Below are 19,014 nucleotides of genomic sequence, written 5' to 3' on the forward strand. Positions count from 1 at the left end.
CCTTTTGCCAGACAGAGTTAAATGGTATATAAAAACATAAGTTTAACATTCAAGCAATGGTGTCTGGACATGGGGAGACATAATGTGAAAACTTGCTGGCTGCATCTGTATGAAATCTTCAATTTCTTCCAATCGGTTTCTTTCTAATGGCACTTACCCAGCTGGGCGTATATTTCTCCCTTCTCATAGGCATTAAATGTACGCATCCCCCTGTTATCCACAATGGTAATGGTATTGGTGAGGGGGTAGCCTGTCCTGCTGAAAGTGACGCAAGTATCGGCGGCTACTGCTTTGGCATAAATGTGATATTCCCCATCATCTAATACGTACTTGCATGAGTTGATGAGGGAGGACTTGCCATGGCCCATATACCCAAACAGCTGGAGGAGGACTCGGTTATAGCCCTGGCTCCCATCAAGGCTGAAGCGCCGGATATAGTCCCTCATATGATCCGCGGGTCTTTCATTTCCAGCCATCTCTGTTCCTCTGTGAACTGTAACTTACGAAGCAAAGTTAAAGTGAAAGCAGTTACCTTGTTGGACTTCCTTAGTAACAAGAATGTGCCTAGTAAACCCATGGTGAGAGTCCTAAGGTGTATCATATTACTGCTGGTAACCAAGCTCTGCGTGCATAAAGCTTTGCATATATATTGCTCTCACTGCTCTAGGATATTGCGTGACAGCCATAAAAAGGTGGCCTCGATCTATATATATTCATTTCAGTATGTATAGTTTTTTTTATAGACATATTGTCAGGAACTATGGGGATTCAAACCATGGACTTTGTGCTAGACTGCACGTACACTTGCTTACTGAGCCACAGGAGGCTCTTTGAGTGCCATGGGATCAGTTGCCCTAATGTGCCTTCTGCATTTCTACCAGTTTCCCTGCCTGACTTCTGATTTGTTTGAACTCTGCCTGGACTGACCCCTGCCTGATTAATGGATCTGCTAGAACCCTGCCTGGACTGACCCCTGCCTGATTAATGGATCTGCTAGAACCCTGCCTGGACTGACCCCTGCCTAATTAATGGATCTGCTAGAACCCTGCCTGGACTGCCCCCTGCCTGATTAATGGATCTGCTAGAACCCTGCCTGGACTGACCCCTGCCTGATTAATGGATCTGCTAGAACTCTGCCTGGACTGACCCCTGCCTGATTAATGGATCTGCTAGAACCCTGCCTGGACTGCCCCCTGCCTGATTAATGGATCTGCTAGAACCCTGCCTGGACTGACCCCTGCCTAATTAATGGATCTGCTAGAACCCTGCCTGGACTGACCCCTGCCTGATTAATGGATCTGCTAGAACTCTGCCTGGACTGACCCCTGCCTGATTAATGGATCTGCTAGAACCCTGCCTGGACTGACCCCTGCCTGATTAATGGATCTGCTAGAACCCTGCCTGGACTGACCCCTGCCTAATTAATGGATCTGCTAGAACCCTGCCTGGACTGCCCCCTGCCTGATTAATGGATCTGCTAGAACCCTGCCTGGACTGACCCCTGCCTGATTAATGGATCTGCTAGAACTCTGCCTGGACTGACCCCTGCCTGATTAATGGATCTGCTAGAACCCTGCCTGGACTGCCCCCTGCCTGATTAATGGATCTGCTAGAACCCTGCCTGGACTGACCCCTGCCTAATTAATGGATCTGCTAGAACCCTGCCTGGACTGACCCCTGCCTGATTAATGGATCTGCTAGAACTCTGCCTGGACTGACCCCTGCCTGATTAATGGATCTGCTAGAACCCTGCCTGGACTGACCCCTGCCTAATTAATGGATCTGCTAGAACCCTGCCTGGACTGACCCCTGCCTGATTAATGGATCTTCTAGAACTCTGCCTGGACTGACCCCTGCCTGATTAATGGATCTGCTAGAACCCTGCCTGGACTGACCCCTGCCTAATTAATGGATCTGCTAGAACCCTGCCTGGACTGACCTCTGCCTGATTAATGGATCTGCTAGAACTCTGCCTGGACTGACCCCTGCCTGATTAATGGATCTGCTAGAACCCTGCCTGGACTGACCCCTGCCTGATTAACGGATCTGCTTGAACCCTGCCTGGACTGACCTCTGCCTGATTAACAGATCTGCTTGAACCCTGCCTGGACTGACCACTGTCTGATTAACGGATCTGCTAGAACCCTGCCTGGACTGACCACTGTCTGATTAACGGATCTGCTAGAACCCTGCCTGGACTGACCCCTGCCTGATTAACAGATCTGCTTGAACCCTGCCTGGACTGACCACTGTCTGATTAACGGATCTGCTAGAACCCTGCCTGGACTGACCCTTGCCTGATTAACGGATCTGCTTGAACCCTGCCTGGACTGACCCCTGCCTGCTTACGGATTTGCCTGTTGCCGGACTCTATCTTACCACATCACAGGCTTGTACTTTACTTTTATTTTTGTTTTATTTTCATTAAACTACCTTTTTTCATCTTATTTGGCTGTCTGGCCCTTTAAGGGAGTTCTGGGGGTTATCTGTACATAGGCTCCTACCTGCTGGTCTCCCGCCAGAGGCCAGTCCTGACACTTATTTATTTGGAAAGAACAACCAAAAGAAGGAGAAAATGAAGATAGGCACTAAACCTATGTAGTTACTAATAAAGATACTGTGCTAAATTGTTTATTGCTAAAAAATCACTCCAACTTGCAGCGCAGCAGTAAAGTGTGCCTGAGTCTGAGCTTTCAACCAACGCTACACATTAGAACTGCTTTCAGCTAACCTATTGTTTCTCCTACTCCCATGTAACTGGAGGAGTCCCAAGCCGGACTTGGATTTCTTACTATTGAGTGCTATTCTGATACCTACTGGGAGCTGCTATCTTGCTCCCTTCCCATTGTTCTGCTGATCGGCTGCTGGGGGTGAGGGGGCGGGATATCACTCCAACTTGCAGCGCAGCAGTAAAGTGTGCCTGAGTCTGAGCTTTCAGCCAGCGCTACACATTAGAACTGCTTTCAGCTAACCTATTGTTTCTCCTACTCCCATGTGGACTACAGCTCCCAGCATGCCTCACCCTTCATTATATGTTACATTATTCTGGGATTTGTAATCCAGCAACAGCTGAGTAACATTTGGTTGTGCCGCAGGGTTTAGTGTCCCTTTAAACCAAAATAGAGTTACATTAGAAATAATACACTGCTCTCATTAAGCTATTTATGAATTTATTTTTGCCCATTATGGGTGAATTCCCCTTTACAAAACAAGAATCGTCGCACAAACAGGGCCTGAAAGTAACTGCACTCTATGGTACATTGTGTCCCCCCCAGTAAAGTAAGAAGCAAACAAATAATGAATTCTATTATTAACTTAATGAACTTGTGAATGATATGTTCCCCACACCCGGTAGTTTATTATTGGCCGATAGTCTTCCGATTCCCCTGGGAATTTTGTATGTAACAGATTTCCAACTGAAGTGTCTGTATTATTGGTCACTGTCTGATATCAGAATCCCTTTTGAAATACCTTTATTCATTATTTTTTTAATGAATTTAGATTTATTTTGGTCAGGAAAGTTTTAGCCAACAATAATGATATGACTCTGATCAGAAATGTTTACAAAAATAAATCTGCCATTATTCATTTAACATGTATAAACACAGCACCTAATAATACTAATCTGGACAAATTGGTTCATTGGATTAGAATATTATGTATAAACCAGTTTCTGTGTTCAGTTTTTGTGCCTATTGGGGGGGTGATAGAGTTATCTAAGCAAAGTTGAGATCACTACTGGGTATGGGATCCGTTATCTGGATATCTGTACCTGTACTTGATCCCAACTAAGATATAATTACCCCTTATTGGGGGCAGAACAGCCCTATTGGGTTTATTTCATGGTTAAATGATTCCCTTTTCTCTGTAATAATAAAACAGTACCTGTACTTGATCCCAACTAAGATATAATTACCCCTTATTGGGGGCAGAACAGCCCTATTGGGTTTATTTAATGGTTAAATGATTCCCTTTTCTCTGTAATAATAAAACAGTACCTGTACTTGATCCCAACTAAGATATAATTACCCCTTATTGGGGCAGAACAGCCCTATTGGGTTTATTTAACGGTTAAATGATTCCCTTTTCTCTGTAATAATAAAACAGTACCTGTACTTGATCCCAACTAAGATATAATTACCCCTTATTGGGGCAGAACAGCCCTATTGGGTTTATTTAATGGTTAAATGATTTCCCTTTTCTCTGTAATAATAAAACAGTACCTGTACTTGATCCCAACTAAGATATAATTACCCCTTATTGGGGCAGAACAGCCCTATTGGGTTTATTTAATGGTTAAATGATTCCCTTTTCTCTGTAATAATAAAACAGTACCTGTACTTGATCCCAACTAAGATATAATTACCCCTTATTGGGGCAGAACAGCCCTATTGGGTTTATTTAATGGTTAAATGATTCCCTTTTCTCTGTAATAATAAAACAGTACCTGTACTTGATCCCAACTAAGATATAATTACCCCTTATTGGGGGCAGAACAGCCCTATTGGGTTTATTTCATGGTTAAATGATTCCCTTTTCTCTGTAATAATAAAACAGTACCTGTACTTGATCCCAACTAAGATATAATTACCCCTTATTGGGGCAGAACAGCCCTATTGGGTTTATTTAATGGTTAAATGATTCCCTTTTCTCTGTAATAATAAAACAGTACTTGTACTTGATCCCAACTAAGATATAATTACCCCTTATTGGGGGCAGAACAACCCTATTGGGTTTATTTAATGGTTAAATGATTCCCTTTTCTCTGTAATAATAAAACAGTACTTGTACTTGATCCCAACTAAGATATAAATAATCCTTATTGGATGCAAAACAATCCCAATGTGTTTAAATGATGTTAAAATGATTTTTTTAGTAGACTAAAAAAAGGTATGGAAATCCAAATTATGGAAAGATCTCTTATCTGGAATACCCCAGGTCCTGAGCATTTTAGATAACAGGTCCCATACCTGTAAATGAGGATCGTTTAGAGAGGTTGAAAAACCCAATTTAATTATATGACTATATAACATATTTTTACATTGAGTTTTCAGGGTTTTTTGCACTTAATAAATACCAGACATTCCAGTTTTTTATTTTTTTTCCAACTTTCTTTTTATTAGTTTTTACAATACATATAAACCACAATAAACCCACTGCTTACGTTATCAATTTCTCCAGAGACAAAAGACAAACACCATAACTTGACATAACTAGTAGCTCCCAAAAAAGAAATAAAACCCCGGACGAATTCAAGTTTTTTAAGCGCCAAAAACCTTGAATCGACAAAAAAAATAGGAAACTGGAACGCGAAATGCGAACTTTGCCTTTAACGCACAGCAATTACAAAACTGCAAGTTGTTACTGAATGCAGCAACCTTTCTTATCTTTACTATCCTGCATCTGAGCCTCCCTCGCTTGCTTGGCCTCCTCTGCCTCTCTGACTCTCCTAGCTGCCCTTGTTTCCATAAACTCTTCTTCTTCTTCCGAGTCTGCTAATGCTTCCATCATGACTAGAGTCATTCTGGATAATTCTGCTACTAAAGCCAGCGAGGCACACTGATCTGCTTGTCGCCGCAGCTGATATCTCGTATCCTGCTCGGCTTTCCTATCCTCTTGCTTCATCTTTTCTTTCTCTATGCTTTCAGCCATAGCAATATCATGGACATACTTGAGCAAAAACTTCTTTCTCTCTATACGTTCTTCCTTTGGGTTCCTTGGGTTCCCCATCCGGAACGTGACATGATCCAAAGCAGATTTAAGGAGGTTGAGGAAATCTGTATTTCTCCCCAGTGTCTGTAGCTGATCCTCCTCGGAGTAGTTCTCCACTGCCACAACCACCTCTGCACCCAAACATTTAAACATCTTTTCAACCTCAAAATAATCTCCACTTGTTTTAAAGGTGAGGACAACGATTGGGAAAACACCTAAAAGAGAGAAGGAAAGAATACCAATAGTATAAGCCAATTCCCCATTATACTGCCAGATATATATCTATAGACTATTTGAATATGGTAGATATATATATAAATTAATACAACACTATCCATATCATGTATACAATATCTATGTATATGGGTTGGGTTAAATCGGTTGTAAACCCAGCCACCCACTGCGCCCCCTAGTTTTGCTATAGAAGTTGCCAAAATACATAATTATAGATGCAAGAAAAATCACCAATGAGAATTCTACTGAACTTCATTATAAATGCAAAAGAACTGACCAATGAGAATGCTGATTCCCAGCACAAAGAATCAGGAGAAAGAGAAAACTGTAAAGATAGATACAGATTTCTGAAATTTTATCTAAACTACATAACTTTAGCTGTGATATAAAAAAGTTAAGAAAAAGCGTAATAGAAAATAAAAAAAATAGTACTTTATTTTATCTCAATGATATAGGAGAGCCAATATGATCATTGCATTTAATTTCCAAAGCATATTATGTTTCTCCATGGCAGCTAAGCTGATTGTAAAATATTTAAGCAAACATTATACCTTTTTAAAATTAAATTTTATATTTACCATATAAAAATGTATACCATTTCTACTTTAAAGCAGATGTAACCCCAGCCCACTGCGTCCCCTAGTTTAGCTAAAGAAGTTGCCGGAAGACATAATAATAGATGCAAGAAAATTCCCCATAAATTCATTATAGATGCAAGAGAATTGACCAATGAGAATGCTGATTCCCAGCACTGTGTCAGGCCCCTTGCTGGTACCTTACATATAGAGATAATGATGTCATTTTCCCGTCATTATATGGCACAGGAATCAGACATGGGGATAAAGGGACAGACTTGTTCAGTGCTGGGAAACTGTGCTTAATGCTCCCAACTCCAATTGCAGGAACAGAGAACAGGGAGCCAGATTTATACAGATCAGCTGGGATTCTCATTGGAGGATTCTTTTGCATTTCAATGCTGCCAATGCGGGCCCTAGAGAGCTGGGAAAGTTTTATTGTGCAATATTGCTTTAAGAATACAGCCCTGATGTTGCTGGACTACAGCTCCCAGCATGCCTCACCCTTCATTATATGTTACATTATTCTGGGATTTGTAGTCCAGCAACAGCTGAGTAACGTTTGGTTGAGCCGCGCTGTGCAGCAGGGTTTATATCCCCTTTAAACCATTCTTACACTTATTCTCCTACCTTGGCTACAGGTTACACTTAGGGGCGTATTTATAAATAGAGATGTAGCGAACCTCACAAAAAAAGTTCGCGAACCCGTTCGCGAACTTCCGCCAAAAAGTGCGAACTTTTGCGAACTTTGCGAACCCCATAGACTTCAATGGGAAGGCGAACTTTAAAAACTAGAAAAGCCATTTCTGGCCAGAAAACTGATTTTAAAGTTGTTTAAAGGGTGCCACGACCTGGACAGTGACATGCCGGAGGGGGATCAAGGGCAAAAATGTCTCTGAAAAATACTTTGTTGACACAGCGTTGCGTTTTGTGCTGTAAAGGGCAGAAATCACACTACATTTCTAAACTTGTGTAATAAACTGCTTTAAAACGTCCGGCGTCTACATTCCAATCAAGTCGTGTAAAGGTTACAGCCGGTTCCCACACAAAGACAAAACGCCGCAGTAGTGGATACGGAATATATTATTGCTGGTGGAAAAACATCGCTCAGGTGATTTTATTGCAATGCAATGTCACTACTATGTGTAACGTGTTTGGTGCACTACTATGAATAACAGCAAACAGCACTGGACACATTAAAGAACAGTAACTTAAATTAAAAAAAAAAAATTAATAATAAAAAAAAAAGTGATCTCTGGTTGGTGCTGGGGGTGAACTACTAGGAGCAGCACACCAGTCCCCAACACAGCTAGACTAATAGCACTGGGCTCTATAAATTACAGTAGCAAAGTAAAAAAACACAAATAAAAAAAATGATGTGAATGTGTGGTTGGTGCTTAGTGCACTACTTTGAGCAGCACACCTGTCTCCAACACACACAGACGGAGCTGCAGTACACAATGAAAAGAAGAGTAACAGTAATCAGAAAATAAAAGCAGTCCTTACAAGGACTATTGGGTTACAACAGATGAGATCAGCAGGACAGCTGTCCCCAGCAGCTACATACAGAGCAGTAGAAAGTAGATTACTAGTCAGCAAAGCTACCTAAACTCTCCCTCAAACCCCTGCACAGCTCTCTCCCTATGCTAACTCATCAAGCACACACAGGCAGAATGTAAAATGGCTGCTGGGCTTCGGTTTATATATGGAAGGGAGTGGTCCGGGGGTGGTCCAGGAGGGAGAGCTGCCTGATTGGCTGCCATGTATCTGCTGGCTCTGGGGTGAGAGGTCAAAATTTGGCTCCAGCTAAGGCGAACCCAAAATTGCGAACTTCGCTAAAAGTTCGCGAACTTGCGAACTTGCGAACACCCGATTTTCGTGCGAATTAGTTCTCCGGCGAACAGTTCGCTACATCTCTATTTATAAACATTGGAGACAAACATCATCATTGATGTTGCCCATTGCAACCAATCAGATCTTTGCTTTTGTTTTCTGACTTGTATGGTGACTGTTCAAATCTAATTGCTGATTGGTTGCCATGGGCAACATCAACGATGATGTTTCTCTGTAATGTTTATAAATATGTCCCTTATTGGCATATGCAACGGCACTGCTCCTCACCTGAATGGACAGTTATTGTGGGTTGGGCCAGGTGATAGGACCATCACCCCCACCCCCCCACCAAAAGTCTCAAGAGGTTGTTGGGGAGGTTTTTATTTTTTAAGAATAAATTTATTATATAGGCACGCCCCAAGAACTGCTGCCATTGGCACAGGCCCTCAGGTGCCTATATAAATACCCATGAAGTTTTATTATAGAATTTGATAAAGCTAGATTCTACATACAGAAAATGTATGGCTCCTTTATGCAGAAACTGTATGGTTTCTTTACATATCCTTTATTATTATTATTATTATTATTATTGTATGTAATTGATCGTTACCTGTCAGGTTTCTGCAGTTTTTGAAAAAAGCTCTTATTTCCGACCCCTCCTGCTCTGACAATGGTGCCGGCACCCTGCAAAAATAGACAATAGAAAAGAAAATGCATGTGTTTTGGAAGAAGAAGAAACGCCCATTGACAAAAAAGTCCCCAAGGCAAAAAAAAGTCGCCAAGAAAAATTGTGGCAAAAAGTTGCTGCAAAATATGCCCTTTGACTGCATTTGGGGTAAGAAAAAAAGATGCGAGTAAAAATTTGTTGCTTGTTAGCCTATTGACTTCAAGGCATTTTGCAAACTTTTCAGCGAATTTTTCGGTGAATCGAGACAGACTCGCTCATCACTGACCCAAGTACAGTCTATAAAGTGAAACATGAATCTGTCATTTTGAAATATTTACAGCGGGGGCTCAAGGGGAGACAAGTCTGGGGCTTCTTTATGGCACAAAATAAGCAAAAAATTGCAAAAAAAAATTCCTTACTTATAAACAAACACTGGAACTATAAAGTCTGTGTAATTTGGGTCCAACCCAGAATCCTCCAGCTGGGACACAAAGTCTTCATAACTGTCTGTCCATTCCACCTTCTCATTAAGGGGCATGAAGTTACCTGGAAGAGGAAATAAATCCTTATAAAAAGCCTTTGGGAATGGGAGGTGCAAGCTGCTTCAAAGGACTTTGTTTAATACAAATATGTGCCAATTTATACATTCCAGACCTATTGTTGCACTTAGTTCAGACCACTTTATATCATAATAAGATAACAGGGTCCTCTTTACTTGTGTCGTTGAAAAAGAATCCATTGGCAACCCCCCTCCTCCATTGCACCAGCCCATGCAGCAACTGTCCCTCAAGGCCCTGCTGGCTGCCTATCTGTGTATTGCTGGACCTGTGGTCCCACCTTTTAGGCCTCATCCCCCCTACAAACTCCTCTAACATTGACCCCTTCAGCTGAGACTAAGGGGCATTTAATAACATTCGGATTTTAGTGGTTTTATAGTTTTTTAAAACCACAAATAAACTCATTTCCATGAGCGTCAGTCATTTATCAAAAGATCCAAACCAAAAAATCACAAAAAATAGACTTTTTTTGAACCGTCGCACAAAAAACTCGACTCTTTTGTATTGTTTTACAAAGTACAGCATAAAACCCCCCCCGAAAACTTCTAAAACCATGAAGCAAAGAAAGATCTTCCAGTGGTCCAAGGGCCATTGACTTCTACATGATCTACACAGGGTTTAGATGGCATATTTTTACTTTCGCAATTGTGACGGATCTCAGGATCAAAAAACCTGAACCAAAAAAAAATTGAGCTTTAGGAAATGCCTCCTAAATGTTGGCCAGCTCTTCCTTTTCCAGCAGCTGCCAAAGGTCTCTCTTGACTTTGTTCTGGAGTGATGCACATCACGTGACTGATGCCATGATGGCCATGTTGAGAGAGGGTGGTCTTACCGCTGCTTCCAGAAATGTCATGAGTTAGATTTTTTCTTTCTTGAGGAGGAGAGACTATATCTTCTTGCTGTAGAGACTGATAGGAACCTACATCATCGCAGTTGGCTGGTGGCATTTATGCCCGATCAGAGCTGATGGTCCATTATTCATAAAACAAGCTCTGCCTACTTGGGGTGGAGTTACAGGAACTTTAACTGGGAACATATTTGAAGACCCATTCTCCTGGATAATCAGATTTCCTATGGAGTTTAGACCCAGGATGAACTGGAAGGTCTACTATTCTGGCAGAGGCTGTAGGCTGAAGCACTAGTGAAATCAGTGCACATATTGTTTGTACCTAGAGTATAAACTGGGACCTACAGATGCAGCCAAGTTCCCTTACCATTTAGTCATGTTAAGTCTCTTCCAGTTAACACAGGGGAAAAAGAAATACCAAAATTTGCCGCCAGTTGGAGCATGTTCTATGATGTTTTCTGTTGTGTTTTGCTAAGTCTTTGCACTATCTAGAGGCAGGATTTAACACTCAACAATGGTGTCTGGACATGGTGAGACAAAATGTGAAAACTTGCTGGCTGCATCTGTACATTAGGAGAATACACATCAATGGTCCATGCAGGTCTCATATAATATATAATAATCATTTTAAGATGACATGAAAACTGAATTGTGTAGGCTTGTGTTGAAACTGGTGAAGCCCCGATGAAGTGATCCAAAAAATGAACAATTGAATCCGGCTAAGTTTACAATGGGGTGAACTCACCTAATAAAGTAAGTGGCCCCAGTGCCCACACCTCACCCCTCCAGCTCTTTGGACAATTTTAAACCAAATAGTCTCAAAATGAGAAAAGGTTGGCACAAGAAAAGAATTGTGGTGCAGTTAAAACATGTTTAGTTAATTAGTTAATTAAAGAGAAAAGCTAAAAACACCAGTCAGAATACATGAATGCATAAGCCCTGATGAAGCACATTTTTTAAGTCTCCCCGTGTTAAAGGGAAAATGGCGTATATGAAAGATAAACATGTATACTTACCCAGCTGAGCATAAATCATTCCTCTCTCAAACTCGTTCATCCTTCCAAGCCCTCTGTTATCCACCACTGTGATGGTGGCTGTGAGTCCATAGGCTATCCTCTCCATGGTTACAGCACCCCCACTTGATATCACCCCTGATTTAGCATGTACTTCATACTTTCCTGCATTCAAAACATACATAAGTGAGTTTATGAGGGCAGACTTGCCGTGCCCTGTGAACCCAAACAGCTGCAGTAGGACCCGATTGTAGCCCTGGTTCCCCAGAGGACAATGGTCCAGGCTGAAGTTCTGATTGTAGTCTCGGAGCTGGTTATGATCCATAGCTGAACGGTCTCTGAGGGTCTCTGTGCTTGCTAAGTAGGTGCTCCTTTGTTATCTTCCCTTGTTAGGTCTCTATTTTACTTTTACTTTCTATATTTCCCTTGTTTACCAACCTGTGTTTGCAGAACTAGTGAGACCGGTCCCACCACTTATAGATATGAGATCTTACAAGAAGTTAGTGCAACACAGATACTGAGTATTTATCTAGATGTATTCCTGGTATAAAGCTGACAATACACAAACCGAAATAATATCAACTGATTTTCAGTATATATATGTTGTCTGGACGATCCTGACCAATTATTGGTCGGTTTGTTGGTTGGTTGGTTGGGTAGGCTGGAAAATGTCACCTGTCATTGGACCATTGGATGTGATGAGGAAGTGAAATGGTTTTAATAGGGGAGAAGGGAGCCAATACACAACCATACCTATACTATCCCTTTACTATCACTTTAACAATTGGTCTATGCTGAGCCTAGAACTGTACCACTACAAAATTGTCTATAGAATGTAAAAGAAATTTAACAGAAAATTCTATTAGGAAGTTCCTAGAAGAAAAAATGGTTATATTGACACAACTGTGCGGTGCCGTATGTGGTATTACTGTATCATTTGTACCATTTGTATTTGTATTTTATTCCTTGAGAACGTAGAAGAATCTGCGGAAACCTTTGAAGTAACTGTTAGAATGATGCAGAGAGTAATATTCTGAGACAGTTTGCAATTGGTCTTTTTTTATTTGTGTTTTTTTTTATTATCTCACTTTTTGTCCAGCAACTCTTCAGTTTGGAATTTCAGCAGCTATCTGGTTGCTAAGAGTCCAGTTTAACCTAGCGACCAGCCAGTTGTTTTAATGGGAGACTGATATATGAATAGCAGAGGACTTGCATAGAAATAAAAAGTAATAAGAATTAACAGTAACAATAAAACCGGAGCCTCACAGAGCAATAGGTTTTTGGCTGCCGGGGTCAGTGACCCCCATTTGAATGTCAGAAGAATAAGGTGAATATTTATAAAACTATTTAAAAAAATAAAGACCAATTACAAAGTTGCTTAGAACTGGCCATTCATTAACATACTAATAGTAACCCTAAAGGTGAATTTGTAGTTTGGTGGGTTGTAATAAAAAGATATTGTACATCTACCAATTTTATATGATTTGAATTTCTTCTATTTGTGTGAAAAACAATATTGTGCCAATGAATTGTACTCGTCTAAATATAGAAGGAATGGGCTTTAAAAAGTAGCGTTTCAGGCTGATTTATTGAAAATGTATCCAAAAATCCCACTAGCCCCGCCCATCTGTTCCACTTCCTGCTGCTTCCTTTCCCAGGCTGTGCAGGGGGGGGCGGCACTGTAGGATAGGAACCAATCAGCAGCTAGGCCTGATAGGGAACTGAAGCCTGTCTGTGCTTGTGTGACTGCAGGGCTGTGATTGGCTACTCCAGTGTTGTTTTGGAGCTGGCCAACATGGAGGGCACCAAAAAGTAGATAGTGGGCTTATCTATAACTAGCCGCTGTCTAATAGAGATGAACCACTGCCTTAGAGTAACTAAAAAAAAATTTTTGTTTGTTTATTTTAGATAAATATACACATCAATGTGTTCATGATCTTTTCCTTATATTGTCTATTGTATTTGCAGTGCGCTGGCCACACCAAGAGATGATTTTATTAACTGCGGGGACCTGGCGAGTAAGTATCAATTACATACAGTGCAATAAAAAACAACAGTAATAGAAATGTGATTGGAATATGCAATGCGTTCTGACATTTAAAAGTTCAGAACTGAGCAACCAAGGAGAAGCTGGCGAGAGCTGCTCATTAGCACCCCATTTTTCCAAGCAGCTGCCAGCAATTATATTCTTGGGAAAAATACTACATTGTGGTTAAAAGCCATGGCGATTTGTGTCTGTGCAATTGCACCTCATTCATAATGAAGCCCTGTGTAAGCTGTCACACATTTGTATCAATTCTCCTTTCTGCCCCAAGAACCAGAAGACCATATCTAGATGTTTGCAATATCTAAGTTATGTCATTGTGTCATTTTGTTTTAAAGTTAATAATGTTATGAGTTTGTAATAAAAACTATATTAAAAATGATGATAGGATAGATACTTGCAATATGATCAGGAGGTTGATTAAACTACACACATTTATTTGTTCCTCGTTCTTCTAGGTGTTTCTTCTATTGTTGTCCTCACCTACCAAACAAGTGTGAATTATAATGAGGTTGTAAGGATGTTTAAATGTTTGGGTGCAGACATTGTTGTGGCAGTGGAGAACTACTCTGAGGAGGATCAGCTACAGACCCCGGGAAGAAATACAGATTTCCTTATGTTTCCTGACTATGCATTGGATAATATCACAGTCAGGATCGAGCAGCAAAGATACCCAAAGGAAGAACATACTCAGAGAATTAAATATGCTTAAATATGTCCATGATCTTGACATGGCTGAGAAGATGAAGGCAGAAAAAAATGAAGCAAGATTCAAAGAAAAGACAAGAGGCTAGGAAAAGGGAGGAGGCTAGGGAAAGAGAGGAAGCTTGGAGAAAAGAGTAGGCCTGTTGAAGAGGGGAAGCTTGGAGACAAGAGGAGGCTTGGAGAAGAGAGGAGGCTTGGAGACAAGAGGAGGCTTGGAGAAGAGAGAAGAGGAGGCCTGGAGAAGAGAGGAGGCCTGGAGAAGAGAGGAGGCTTGGAGACAAGAGGAGGCTTGGAGAAGAGAGGAGGCTTGGAGACAAGAGGAAGCTTGAAGAAGAGAGAAGAGGAGGCCTGGAGAAGAGAGGAGGCTTGGAGAAGAGAGGAGGCTTGGAGAAGAGAGGAGGCTTGGAGAATAGAGGAGGCTTGGAGACAAGAGGAGGCTTGGAGAAGAGAGGAGGCTTAGAGAAGAGAGGAGGCTTGGAGAAGAGTAGAAGCTTGGAGAAGAGTAGAAGCTTGGAGAAGAGTAGAAGCTTGGAGAAGAGAGGAGGCTTGGAGAAGAGATTAGGCTTGGAGAAGAGAGGAGGCTTGGAGACAAGAGGAGGCTTGGAGAAGAGAGGAGGCTTGGAGACAAGAGGAGGCTTGAAGAAGAGAGAAGAGGAGGCCTGGAGAAGAGAGGAGGCCTGGAGAAGAGAGGAGGCTTGGAGAAGAGAGGAGGCTTGGAGAATAGAGGAGGCTTGGAGACAAGAGGAGGCTTGGAGAAGAGAGGAGGCTTAGAGAAGAGAGGAGGCTTGGAGAAGAGTAGAAGCTTGGAGAAGAGTAGAGGCTTGGAGAAGAGAGGAGGCTTGGAGAAGAGAGGAGGCTTGGAGAAGAGAGGAGGCTTGGAGAAGAGAGGAGGCTTGGAGAAGAGAGGAGACTTGGAGAATAGAGGAGGCTTGGAGAAGAGAGGAGGCTTGGAGAAGAGAGGAGGCTTGGAGAAGAGAGGAGGCTTGGAGAAAAGAGGAGGCTTGGAGAAGAGTAGAAGCTTGGAGAAGAGAGGAAGCTTGGAGAAGAGTAGAAGCTTGGAGAAGAGTAGAGGCTTGGAGAAGAGAGGAGGCTTGGAGAAGAGAGGTGGCTTGGAGAAGAGAGGAGGCTTGGAGAAGAGAGGAGGCTTGGAGAAGAGAGGAGACTTGGAGAATAGAGGAGGCTTGGAGAAGAGAGGAGGCTTGGAGAAGAGAGGAGGCTTGGAGAAGAGAGGAGGCTTGGAGAAAAGAGGAGGCTTGGAGAAGAGTAGAAGCTTGGAGAAAAGAGGAGGCTTGGAGAAGAGTAGAAGCTTGGAGAAGAGAGGAAGCTTGGAGAAGAGTAGAAGCTTGGAGAATAGAGGAAGCAAGGAAAAGGAGTGACAAGAAAACAGGAACAAAAGAGATGCTGCCACATTCTATAACACTTTGAGATTTCAAAATTATATTAAGAAAAATATGGGACTGCTGGGAATCCCTCTGGGTTTACCCATTTGATATTTCATAAATCAGTTTTGTAAAGTTGTGACCTTGGGTAATAGGGTGGTACACAAAAAGACAAAACTTACTTTTTACTAGTGTCACTACTATCAGCATATATACACCCAGCAGCACTGGGAGGAGGGTCACTAAAGTCTTCTCCTCCCAATAAACCCAAACGTGTGATTGATTTGTATCCTTAGACATAGGCCCAAAACATACCCTGTGTAAAAAAAAACAGCATATTAATTATGTTAGCATACAGGTTACCCAAAGCATAAGTATTTCCCAAAGTGTGCCCAATAAAGGCTGTGGGTATCTTAAAACCAATAGAACTTGGCCTGATAGGGTTCCCTAGAGAGGACCAGGAAGGCCAACAATATGTTAAGACTGATACTGTGTATATCTACAATAAAACTGATAGATATCTTGATGGTCCCATTCTTTAAGATTTACAGGTGCTCCAATGATATGAGATGGGTTGGAGAACAGAGATTAATGCTACAAAGCCTCATCTCCTTCCAGTTGTCTCAAGGAATGAGACTTAATCAGCATATTAAGTCTTTAATATGAATGAATTGTACAGGTATAGGACCTACAATCCAGAAAGCTCGGGACCTGCTGAGAGGTCTTTCCATAATTTGCAAGTCTACAAAAAATCATTTAAACAAGAAATAAACCCAATAGGGCTGTTCTGCCCCAATAAGTTGGGATCAAGTACAGGTACTGTTTTATTATTACAGAGAAAAGGGAATCATTTAACCATGAAATAAACCCAATAGGGCTGTTCTGCCCCAATAAGGGGTAATTATATCTTAGTTGGGATCAAGTACAGGTACTGTTTTATTATTACAGAGAAAAGGGAATCATTTAACCATTAAATAAACCCAATAGGGCTGTTCTGCCCCCAATAAGGGGTAATTATATCTTAGTTGGGATCAAGTACAGGTACTGTTTTATTATTACAGAGAAAAGGGAATCATTTAACCATGAAATAAACCCAATAGGGCTGTTCTGCCCCAATAAGGGGTAATTATATCTTAGTTGGGATCAAGTACAGGTACTGTTTTATTATTACAGAGAAAAGGGAATCATTTAACCATGAAATAAACCCAATAGGGCTGTTCTGCCCCAATAAGGGGTAATTATATCTTAGTTGGGATCAAGTACAGATACTGTTTTATTATTACAGAGAAAAGGGAATCATTTAACCATGAAATAAAGCATGGGAATTTTCTAGTTATTAGTATATAGTGAAGGGATAACCCCCAACCCCCCCCCCCCCCCCCCCAATGTGTAGTTATATCAGGCATTTGAATGAGTATTTCTAACGTGCAAGATCAGAATAAAACAGGACTAAGGCAGCATTGAGAGATATGGAAGAGAATAACCAAGGAACAAAATTTTACCTGTAAACAAACACGGGAATACTACAATCTGTGAAATTGGGATCCATTTCTGAGTCCTCCAATCTGTTTATCATCTCTTCATAGTTTTTTTTCCATTTAACTATCTGATTAAGTGGAATAAAGTTACCTACACAAAGAGAACAGTTTTACTGCCAGATTTGCTGTAGATTATTCATCAGAGACACTAGAAACTACATTCTGTGTTATACAGATCGGTCTGGGTATACTGAGTATTAAGAGATAATGTACCCCCTACTGTAAATGATAAGGATATTAGCAGTCACTGAGGGGTTCTGTGCCCATATAAAGGCACAAGGCTGCAGGCTGAGTTATACAGGGAACTCTGAGTATCACTCATGTATTATAAGGGATAATGTACCCCCTACTGTAAATGATAAGGATATTAGCAGTCACTGAGGGGTTCTGTGCCCATATAAAGGCACAAGGCTGCAGGCTGAGTTATACAGGGAACTCTGAGTATCACTCATGTATTATAAGGGATAATATACCCCCTACTGTAAATGATAAGGATATTAGCAGTCACTGAGGGGTTCTGTGCCCATATAAAGGCACAAGGCTGCAGGCTGAGTTATACAGGGAACTCTGAGTATCACTCATGTATTATAAGGGATAATGTACCCCCTACTGTAAATGATAAGGATATTAGCAGTCACTGAGGGGTTCTGTGCCCATATAAAGGCACAAGGCTGCAGGCTGAGTTATACAGGGAACTCTGAGTATCACTCATGTATTATAAGGGATAATGTACCCCCTACTGTAAATGATAAGGATATTAGCAGTCACTGAGGGGTTCTGTGCCCATATAAAGGCACAAGGCACAAGGCTGAGTTATACAGGGAACTCTGAGTATCACTCATGTATTATAAGGGATAATGTACCCCCTACTGTAAATGATAAGGATATTAGTAGTCACTGAGGGGTTCTGTGCCCATATAAAGGCACAAGGCTGCAGGCTGAGTTATACAGGGAACTCTGAGTATCACTCATGTATTATAAGGGATAATGTACCCCCTACTGTAAATGATAAGGATATTAGCAGTCACTGAGGGGTTCTGTGCCCATATAAAGGCACAAGGCTGCAGGCTGAGTTATACAGGGAACTCTGAGTATCACTCATGTATAATAAGGTATAATGTACCCCCTACTGTAAATGATAAGGATATTAGCAGTCACTGAGGGTTCTGTGCCCATTTAAAGGCACAAGGCTGCAGGCTGAGTTATACAGGGAACTCTGAGTATCACTCATGTATTCTAAGGGATAATGTACCCCCTACTGTAAATGATAAGGATATTAGCAGTCACTGAGGGGTTCTGTGCCCATATAAAGGCACAAGGCTGCAGGCTGAGTTATACAGGGAACTCTGAGTATCACTCATGTATAATAAGGGATAATGTACCCCCTACTGTAAATGATAAGGATATTAGCAGTCACTGAGGGGTTCTGTGCCCATATAAAGGCACAAGGCTGCAGGCTGAGTTATACAGGGAACTCTGAGTATCACTCATGTATTCTAAGGGATAATGTACCCCCTACTGTAAATGATAAGGATATTAGCAGTCACTGAGGGGTTCTGTGCCCATATAAAGGCACAAGGCTGCAGGCTGAGTTATACAGGGAACTCTGAGTATCACTCATGTATTATAAGGGATACTGTACCCCCTACTGTAAATGATAAGGATATTAGCAGTCACTGTAAATGATAAGGATATTAGCAGTCACTGAGAGGTTCTGTGACTACATTAAAGGTATACAGGTTATACAGGTAAGGGTTGTTTAAAATAAGAGATAATTTATCCTAAAGAATGTCTATAAAGATTCTCATTCATCCAGGCCATGACATAAAGTATCTAGTAGAATTAAGTCTAAAACAACTGGACTTTCCTAAGTTGTCTTCCTTGAAAACAGATGAGCGGTGAAACATTTT

At 41.4% G+C, this 19,014-nt stretch overlaps 1 protein-coding gene across 2 annotated transcripts; it reads right to left on the reverse strand.

The window, feature by feature from the left end:
• Window positions 1-5,089: 5,089 nt before the first annotated feature.
• On the reverse strand, window positions 5,090-17,190 carry LOC101733995. Of its 2 annotated transcripts, XM_031893572.1 has the most exons (5): window positions 17,069-17,190; window positions 11,442-11,603; window positions 9,441-9,567; window positions 8,965-9,038; window positions 5,090-5,927 (listed from the first exon to the last, which is right to left on the reverse strand). In XM_031893572.1, exons 2-5 carry the CDS (start codon window positions 11,545-11,547, stop codon window positions 5,362-5,364), a joined length of 873 nt encoding a protein of 290 aa, XP_031749432.1. In that variant the 5' UTR covers window positions 11,548-11,603; window positions 17,069-17,190; the 3' UTR covers window positions 5,090-5,361. The 2 variants fall into 2 exon arrangements, with proteins under 2 accessions (XP_031749432.1, XP_012826258.2); XM_012970804.3 differs by lacking the exon at window positions 17,069-17,190 and having other exon boundaries at window positions 11,442-12,203.
• Between the last annotated feature and the right edge of the window lie 1,824 nt (window positions 17,191-19,014).

This window comes from Xenopus tropicalis, chromosome 9 (assembly GCF_000004195.4).
Source record: "Xenopus tropicalis strain Nigerian chromosome 9, UCB_Xtro_10.0, whole genome shotgun sequence".
NCBI lineage: Eukaryota > Metazoa > Chordata > Amphibia > Anura > Pipidae > Xenopus > Xenopus tropicalis.

Excerpts from the sequence above, each read along its gene's own strand:
- LOC101733995 (XM_012970804.3), bottom strand. The coding sequence starts at position 11,763 with ATGGATCATAACCAGCTCCGAGACTACAATCAGAACTTCAGCCTGGAC. Across the intron at positions 9,568-11,441 it reads AATGATTTATGCTCAGCTGG|GTAACTTCATGCCCCTTAAT; the intron begins GTAAGTATACAT and ends TTCCTCTTCCAG. Across the intron at positions 5,928-8,964 it reads AAACTGCAGAAACCTGACAG|GTGTTTTCCCAATCGTTGTC; the intron begins GTAACGATCAAT and ends TCTCTCTTTTAG.